Source organism: Elephantulus edwardii, unplaced genomic scaffold (genome assembly GCF_000299155.1).
Source record: "Elephantulus edwardii isolate Elephantulus edwardi_28Jun2011 unplaced genomic scaffold, EleEdw1.0 scaffold00026, whole genome shotgun sequence".
NCBI classification, from domain to species: domain Eukaryota; kingdom Metazoa; phylum Chordata; class Mammalia; order Macroscelidea; family Macroscelididae; genus Elephantulus; species Elephantulus edwardii.
The window spans coordinates 2,901,592-2,911,299 of NW_006399776.1; the positions used below are offsets into that span (position 1 = coordinate 2,901,592).

At 40.7% G+C, this 9,708-nt stretch overlaps 1 protein-coding gene across 1 annotated transcript in view; it reads left to right on the plus strand.

Annotated features, from left to right (window-relative positions):
* Window positions 1–9,708, plus strand: part of CATSPER2 (cation channel, sperm associated 2) — a 34,812-nt gene that overhangs the window by 17,694 nt on the left and 7,410 nt on the right. Inside the window, exons 4-10 of the mRNA XM_006883205.1 lie at window positions 368–540; window positions 1,223–1,378; window positions 2,157–2,281; window positions 5,262–5,440; window positions 5,814–5,913; window positions 6,224–6,280; window positions 8,021–8,031. Coding sequence (XP_006883267.1) covers window positions 368–540; window positions 1,223–1,378; window positions 2,157–2,281; window positions 5,262–5,440; window positions 5,814–5,913; window positions 6,224–6,280; window positions 8,021–8,031 — 801 coding nt within the window. The remainder of the gene's footprint in view (window positions 1–367; window positions 541–1,222; window positions 1,379–2,156; window positions 2,282–5,261; window positions 5,441–5,813; window positions 5,914–6,223; window positions 6,281–8,020; window positions 8,032–9,708) is intronic.

Below are 9,708 nucleotides of genomic sequence, written 5' to 3' on the forward strand. Positions count from 1 at the left end.
GGGAGGGTGGAGGGACAGCGCAGGAGGGGAAGGCCCTCTATGAGGTGGATTGATTCAGTGACTGGGATAATCGGGATGGGAGTGTCAGACAGTGCGATTGGCACAGGACAGAGCAGAGTTTAGGGCTGTTGTACATAGGGTCACTAAGAGTCGCAGGCGACTCGACGGCACATAACAACAACAACAACAATTTTTTATGGTAAATTCTGTCCTACATATTTCAAATGTCGAATTAGTAACAACAGTTTTAGAAGTTCAAAGAAAAATGCAATAGGAATGGGCACAGCCATGACTTATAACAGTTTTTTATCATCATTATGCAGGTTCCATCCTCTTTAACTCTTCATCATTTGCTTTGCTCTTTCAGAATTGTTAGAATCCACAAATACGAAACTGTTGCCATTGAAGTTAACTCTGGAGGTGGCAGCTTGGTTCATCTTGCTGGTTTTCCTCTTGGAGATCCTTCTTATGTGGACATACAGTTTTTCCCTCTACTGGAAGAGTACTTGGAATGTCTTTGACTTTGTTGTTACTATACTGGTAAGAATAAATTCCCTTATGATTAGTTTAGTTGGCAGAAGGTGAATCAAAATAAGAAAAATTAAGATGATTAGATTACAGAAATAAAATTTTCAATTTGGCTAACTCTTTTTTAAAAAAAATTTAAATTTTCTTATTTTTGTGTGTATACTGTCAAATCTGCTCTGACTGGTACAGGAGGGGGTCGTCTCTCCTTCTCCAGCAGAGCAGCTGGTGGATTTGAACTGTGCACCACTGGGATAGCAGTGCAGCTTCTCGCCACTAGGCCACCAGAGCTCCCTTAACTCTTTGTTTTGCTCCTCCTCCAAGACTGTAAGGTAATCATTGTAGGAATTATTGGTACTAGAGACAAATGAGAATCTAACAATAATATGAATCCTCAAAGTGAACATCTGCCAGCTATTTAATATTTATTAAATATAAGGCATTGTTCTATTTTACATTCATTTTCTTATATGACTTCCACAACAACCTTATGAGATAAGCATTTTAACTCCCCTTTGAATGAATTAGTAGACACTTAAAGTAATATACAGTACAGAAAAGTTGAACAGGAAACAATCTACAGATTAACCTTGTGAAAGGTTAATGCCTAGGGGCACTACGAAGAGAATGATATAAAAAAGCAACTGTGCCTGGGTGCTTTAGAATACATTGTTCATTATATGTGTGTTTCCCACAGTCCCTGATTCCTGAGATCGTGGTGCTGGTAGGAGTGACAAGCCAGTCTGTATGGCTCCAGTTGCTGAGGATCTGCAGGGTGCTGAGGTCTCTGAAACTTTTTGCACGATTCCGTCAAATTCGAGTCATTATTTTGGCTCTTGTCAGGGCCCTCAAGGTAATTTGATTGTATCCAGGGGTGTAAGTGGATAGATGTGGAAGTTTAACAAGAAATGAGAGTTGAGGAGAAAATGAGGGGGGCTGTCAAAGAAGGTACTGAAAATGTTACTGGATGAGAAGGGGATGGAACAAGTAATAGTGGTCTTGTTGTTGTTGTTAATTGCCATCAAGTCGTAGGCGACTCATAGCAACCCTATCAACAAAAGACCTGAACACTTGTATAACTTTCATCGTTTCTTCAAGTTCATAGGGTTTCCAGCGGCAAGCTATTTCGGAAGTAGATGCCATTCCTGCTTCCAAGCTTGTTTTTTAATTAGGGAGCTCCACAAAACACTGTCCACCATGGGTAAACATTCTCGCATTTGACACATCAGTGTCACAGTGTTCAGCATCACAGCAACCGTGAGTTACCTCTGTACAGCAAATGGACAGACCAGTGCTATACCACTTAGAAGAATGTTTGACCAAAATGAGGCCTCATAACTCGTGGTTGCTGTGATGCTGAACACTGTGACTGTGGTGCTGAACACTGTGACACTGATGTGTCAAATGTGATAATGGTTACTCTTGGCGGACAGTGTTTGGTGGAGCTCCCCGATTAAAACAAGCTTGGAAGCTGGAGTGGCATCCACTTCCGAAATAACTTGCCTCTGGAAACCCTATGTAGTGGTCTAGTGATGATGAAATGAGGGTTTGGCTTGCCGATTGCCAGGGGATTGACTAGGTGGATATCAACCCCATTTGGCCCAATCCTGACTGGACTTCATGACTTCTAGACTATGACCTTCCTCTTGATGCTGCTGCTTATCTTCTTCTATGTGTTCGCTGTGGCTGGTGTCTACTTCTTTGAAGAATATACCCGTTCCTCTCGTCAGGACCTTAAGTACCAAATGTTCTTCTCGTAAGCAAGGTTGAGGGAAGATAGGGGTGAGGGTGAAGTGAGGGAGTTAGAAGGGATAGGATTAGGGAAAGGGACCAGGAAGGAAATCCAAAGGGTATTTAATTCAGAAAATATAGGCTAATGTTAGAAAATGGAATAGAACACAGTAAGAGAGAGACAGCAAAGAAATAGGATAGTGTTTTCAAATTAAAAAATATGCTCACCAATAGCAGTATATTCCACTGGTTAATCCCTGGTTTTTTACCTCATTTGAAAAATGAAGTTAATAGTAATACCTCACATATAAGGAAAATGTACAACAATGAGTGAATGAAAATCCAATTTTTCTGTAAGCTTTCATTAAAATGACAATAAATAAGAAATTATAGCCTAGGTAATGCTACAGGGAGCTCTGGTGCCCTAGTCATAAGAAGCTGCCCTGCAATCCCAAAGGTACACGGTTTGAATCTACCAGCTGCTCCACAGGAAGAAGATGGGCAATTTCCTGCCATGCAATTAACTGCCTCTAAAAACCCACACAGGATCAGCTATGGGTCAGTTCTGACTGGATGGTACACAACAACATCAACAACAACAGGGAGTCCTATAGTACTGTTCTTATCTGTTGTTTAAAAACATTGTAAGTCTGAGCATCAAGAGACAAAGGTTGTCTACAGGACCAGCAGTCAACATTATGATAGATGGAGAAAGGATCGAAGCTGTCAGTGATTTCATCTTCCTTGAATCAACAATCAATACCTTTGGTACCAGCAAATCTTTGGTCAGTAAATCAGGAAGCATATTGCATTTTGCAAGTTTCTGTCAGGGACCTCTCCAGAATGCTAAGGAGCTATGATTTAAGTTTGAAGATTAAGTTGCACCTGATTCAGGTCATGGTCTTCTCAATCATCAGATAATAAGGATAACAGAATTGATGCCTTTGAGTTGTGATTTTGGAGAAGAGTGCTAAATATCCCATGGACTGCCAAATAACCAAACAGATATGTTTTAGAAAAAGTACAGCTAGAGTGCTCCTTGGAAGCAAAGATGGTGAAGCTTCATCTTTTATACAGTGGGCATCTGGCTAGGCGAGGCTATTCCTCAGAAATAATTCTAAGGCTGATTCCTTGGAAATTCCTCTATCATGCTTGGAAAGATGGAGGGTTAGCGAACAAGAGGAAGAACCCCCAACAAGATGGATTAACACTGTGACATCAGCGTTGGGTTTTAGTGTGTCAGAGATGTTGAAGATAGCACAGGATAGAGCAAGATTCAGATTGGCTGTTCATAGGATTGCTATGAATCATACTCGACTCAACAGCACCTAACAACCACAACAACATGAGTCAGAGTTGATTGGATGGCAACAATAGCAATTGGGTTATAAACTAGAATCTAATCTTTTCAATACTTCTCAAGTCTTTCTTGGGCTTCAACAGGGCTGTTGTTGTTATTGTTGTTGTTATGTGCCATCGAGGCATCTATGACTCATAGTGACCCTATGTACAACAGCCCTAAACCCTGCTCTATCGCATGCCAATCTTATTGTCTCTGACACACCTATCCCCATTACCCCAGTCACTGAATCAATCCATCTCATTGAGGGTCTTCCTCTCTTGTGCTGTCCCTCCACCCTCCCAAGCATGGTGCCCCTCTCCAAGGACTGGTCCCACCTTGCAACATGTCCAAAGTATGTCAGATGAAGCTTCAGAATCTTTGCCTCCAAGGGGTGGTCTGGTCTCACTTTCTCTAGGATGAACCTATTTGTTCTCCTACCAGTCCATGGTATATTCAATATTCTTCTCTAGCACCACAGCTCAAAGGCATCAATTTTCCTTCTATCATCCCTAGTCATTGTCTTTCTGATGCATAGCAAGTAATTGCAAAGACTATGGTCTGTATCATGCACACCTTAGTCTCCAGACTGACATTGTTGCTCTTCAGTACTTTTGAGAGATCTCTGACAGCAGACTTTCCAAATGTAATTTGTCTTTTAATTTTCTGGCTGCTGATACCAAGAATGTAGCAAACTAAAGATGTTAGCAACCTTAATCTCTTCACCATCTATCATAATGCTGCCAATTGGCCCAGAGGTGAAAATCTTTGTTTTTTTGATGTTGGGCTTCAATCCATATTGAAGGCTGCAGTCCTTGACCTTCTGCAGCAAGAGCTTCAGATCCTCCTCAGTTTCTGCAAGTAAGGTTGTGTCATCTGCATAACGCAGGTTGTTTATGAGTCTTCCTCCAATCCTGATGACACATTTCTCCTCATAGAGCCCAGCCTTCCAGATAATCTGTTCTACATATAGATTGAAAAGATATGGAGATAGGACACATCCCTGGCATACACTTTTCCCAATTCTGAATCATGCAGTGTTTCCTTGCTCTGTTCTGACAACAGCCTCCTGGTCATTTTAGAAAAGTATTGAGTGAGGGAAGTACTAGAGATCATTCAATTCAGGCTTTAGTGTTTAGGTGATATCCATTGAATAGTAGTGAACTTAGCAAAAATGGTATTGTTGATTTATTTGTAAAATTGAATCAACATTTGTTTATGAGTAAGCCTCAGGTACTTATAGAATAGTGAGAGGTATCATACATTATTCATGAATCAAGGAAAATGTCATAAAATATCCTCAAACTGAAGAATGATAAACTGATATATTGATAGGATAAAAAAGGAGTCAAAAGTCAGAGTAAATGACAAAGAAATTTTATTTTGCTTTTAAAAAGTTAAGAACAGTACTGTTTCTAAAAGATTTAGAGTTCTACTTCTATGTACAGAAATACATGTTGTTTTATGCCAATGATTTGGACCTGACTCCAGTAAGTTTGAGAAACTGAAAATTGCATGAGGGGAGACTAATTTTTCTTCTTGGGAGTAGCTGGTGAATTTGCACCATATGCTTTTGGGCTGACATTGCAACTCCTCACCTATTAGGCTACCAGAGCTTCCCATATTTAGATACATATTATTGTCTGTCTCTCTCCCTCTTTTTAAGGGATGTGCTAAATTCTCTAGTGACAGTTTTCATTCTTTTCACCTTGGACCACTGGTACTCACTGCTTCAAGATGTCTGGAAAGTACCTGAAGTCAGCCGCACCTTTAGCAGCTTATATGTTATCCTTTGGTTGTTGCTTGGCTCCATTATCTTTCGAAATATCATAGTCGCTATGATGGGTAAGCACACAAGAAGTGAAACTTGGTGGGGTGTGAAGTTGGGAAGAAATAACTAGGAAAACTGGGACTGGTGGATATAGATAGAGATAATCTGATATAGTTAGAAGGTTTGAGGTTTGAAGTGGGATATTTCAAGCCTGTGTGTGTGTGTGTGGTCAAATCGGATCTGACTGATACAGGAGGAGATTGCCCTCCTCTAGCAGAGCATCTGGTGGATTCAAGCTGCATACCTCTGGGATTGCAGTGCAGCTTCTTGCTTCTTGGCCACCAGAGCTCCCGAAGTGGGATATTTCACTTGATTTCTCCTGATAAGCCCTCTCTTAAGATCTAGTCACCAATACCCCTCTCAACTTCTGATGGCCCTTTGGGGCAGTTACTAATTTCCAGAATATCAGGAATGAGCTGAATGAGGAGATGACACATCTAGAGGTTCAGCATAAAGCCGGCATATTCAAGCGACAGATTATCCAGAGGTCTGTTTTCAAACCCTACTTAGTTATCAAGGATGTCCTGACCTCACTTCCCATTTCAGCTCCTTGGTTTTGAACCTACTTTTCTTCTTGTGGAAAGAGTTTCTCCAGGGTTATGAATTCTCAAAATAAAGAATATTGTCTGATTCTTTATCCACTATTGGGGCTCCTCCACTTTCCCCCACCTCTTTACTATAATCCTTCCCGCTCCTCAATGGTCCCTTTTTTCTCTTCTGAATTTTCCTTTGTCTTCCCTTTATGATACTCTTGCTTGATTATAAATGTCTTCATTCTTTTGTGTTTTATTTTGCAGGAGACAAAACCTAGCCCCTGAGGTAATAAGATCAAGCCACAGCAAAACTGATAGCAGGTGAGGTGTGTATGTGTGAATTAGAATGGAAACATAGAGGAGAGGGTAGAAAATCATAGATAAAGATTAACGTAGATATTACTCATCTTAGTGGGTTTAATAGTGGCCTGCCAAAAGGTATGTCCATATCCTAACCCCGTAGAATCTGTCATGTACCTTGTTTGGGAAAAAGGTCTTTGCTAATGTAATTAAAGATATTTAATTACGAGATCATCCTGTGTTATTTGGGTGGACCCAAAGTCCAAAAGATATCCAACAAGAAACAGAAAAGGAGAAGGTCCAAAGAGAAGAAGGCAAAGTGAAGATGGAGGCAGAAAATCATGTAGCCCCAGAGGAGGGGGTTTGATAAATACTGGGGAACTATTAGAGATAGGAAATGGGAACATTCTCAAGAAAGGTGATCTAACAGAATGAGGAAATTATTGAACAATATCATTAACATCATGTACAAATAACATCTTGCTGTAGATAATAAAAAAACAGCTAGAACAAACAGTACATTGACAGCTGCCAGAAATTCAAGCTGCATTTAGAAGAGGCCAAGGACCAGAGATATCACTGCTGATATCAAATGGATCTTAGCTGAATGAAGATAATACAAAGAAGGATATGTATTCATGTTTTACTGACTATGCAAAGGCATTTGACTGCATGGATCATGACAAATTATGGCTAACATTGCGAAGACTGGGAATCCCAAAACAATTGTGCTCATGTGATACCTAGACCAAGAGGCAGTTGTCTGAACAGAGCAAGGGAATACTACATGATTTTAAATTAAGAAATGTGTGTGTCAGCACTGTATCCTTTCTCTACACTTGCTCAATCTATATACTGAGCAAATAATTTGAGAAGCTGGACATTATGAAAAGGAATGTAGCATCAGGATAACAGAACCTTGCTTGCTGAAAGTGAAGAACACTTTAAATGCTTGCTATAGAAGATAAAAATAATATAAGTCATATAATAATCATATAAGTCATATAATCATATAAATATGGATTATATATCAACATCAAGAAAACAAAAATGCTCACTACTGGGCCAATAGTCAGGATCATGATAGATGGACAAAAGATTGAAATTGTCAATGATTTCATCTTACATGAATCCACAATCAACACTCTTGGCAATAGCAGTTAAGAAATCAAGGATGTGTTACTTTGGGGAAATCTGCTATTGAGGACCTCTCTAAAGTTCTAAGGAACAAAGATGTTCATTTAAGGACTAATGTGAACCTGATTCAGGCCATTGTCTTCTTAATTACTTAGTACACATCTGAAAGTGGGACACTGAATTAGTATGACAGAAGAAGAATTGATACCTTTGAGTTGTAGTGTTGGAGAGAAGAGTACTGAATATCCCATTGTTGGCCAAGAGAACAAACAAGTGTCTTTTCAAGTAAGTGCAACCAGGATCCTCTTTGGAGGTGAGGATGACGACACTTTGTCTCACATCCTTTGCGCGTGTTGTCAGGAGGGGCTGGTCTATGGAAAATGCCATCATGCTTGGAAAGGTAAAGGATCAGTGAAAGAGAAGAAGACCATTAAAAAGATGTATTGATGCAGTGACTTGAAAAATGGGCTCAAGTATATATGAGGATGGCACAGGATATAGGGTTGCTATGAGTCATATTCTTCTCAACAGCACCTAACAACAAAGAGAAGCAAAGAGATAAGTTTATCCTCCTAGTACCTCCAGAATTTATGGCCCTGCCAGTGCTTTAATTTGGATTTTCAGACTCTTTGTCTGTGAGAAAGATAGATTAGTGCATAGGAAATTGCGCCACTAACTCAAAGGTGATAATTCCCTGGCAACCCTAATCTAACAAGTGTTCTGAGGGGAAAAGATGGCAGTCTCCTCGTGTGTAGTTTACAACCTTCCAAAAACCCACTGGAGTGTCAGCTATGAGTCAGTTTCAACTTGACAGCACATAACAACATTAGGCATTCAAGTGGTGATACTGTTGTCATAGGTTGTTGAGTCGCTTGTGACTCATAGCGACCCTATGTGCAATAGCCCTAAAACCCCTCTAACCTGTACCAACTTTACTGTCACCGACACACCTACCCTCATTACCTCTGTCACTGAATCAACCATCTCACCAAGGTTCTTCCTCTCTTTCATTGTCCGTCCACCCTTCCAAGCATGATGTTGTCCCTCTCTGAGGCCAGGTCCCTCCTTGCAACATACCCAAAGTATGTCAGACAAAGCCTGAGGATCATTGCCTCTGCGTAGCAACCTGATTTCACCCTCTTCAGGACGAACCTGTTTGTTCTCCTTTCAGTCTATGGGATATTTAATACTCTTCTCCAGCACTACAGTTCAAAGGCATCAATTCTCCTTCTATCATCCCTAGTCATTGTCCAGCTTTCTGATGCATAGCAAGTGATTGTAAAGACTATGGCTTGGATCAGGAGCACCTTACTCTCCAGACTGATGTCGTTGCTTTTCAGTACTCTAGAGAGGTCCCTGACAGCAGACTTACCCAATGTAATTCATCTTTTTATTTCACCACTCCCAGAACCAAGAGTGTTGATTGTAGAGGCAAGCAAACTAAAGCTCTTAACAATCTCAATCTCTTCATCATCTATCATAATGCTGCCAATCAGCCCAGTGGTGAGAATCTTTGTATTCTTGATGTTGAGCTTCAATCCATATTGAAGGCTGCAGTACTAGACCTTCTCCTCAGTTTCTGCAAGTAGGGTTGTGTCATCTTCATAACGCAGGCTGTTGATGAGTCTTCCTCTAATACTGATACATGAGTAAAAATTGTATGACTCTCAGGTCTGGATTCTGGAATGAGGTTCAGACTAGATGTTTAATAATGTTGTTGTTAAGTGCCGTCGCATTGCAGGCGACTCATGGCAACCCTATGAATGAAGTTGTGCACATTTCCTGTATAATTTACGTCCTTTCTCCAGGTTCATAGGGTTTCCAGAGGCAAGCTATTGTGGAAATGGATGCCACTCATGCTTCCAAGCTTGTTTTAATCGGGGAGCTTCACCAAACACTGTCCACCATGGGTAACAGTATTCAGCTTCACAGCAACCACAAGTTACCTCTGTACAGCAAATGGACATACCAGGGTTACACAACCTAGAAGAATGTTTCATCATAGACAAAGGTAGGCCTGAGGGCTGCGGAGTAGATTCACCCAACTTTGGCTTGGGAGCATGGCTTTCTGTCTGCTAGCCTGACTGCTTGCTCTCTCTTACTCTGTGCTGTTGGTGGTGGTAGTGTTGTTAAGTGCCATTGAGTCGCAGGCTACTCATAGTGACCCTATGAATGAAGTCCTGCACACTTCCTATATAACTTTCGTCCTTTCTCCAGGTTCATAGGGTTTCCTAGGGTTTAACAGGCATTTAAAATTGTTGTTGTTATGTGCCGTCGAGTAGCTTGCGACTCATAGCGACCCTATGTACAAC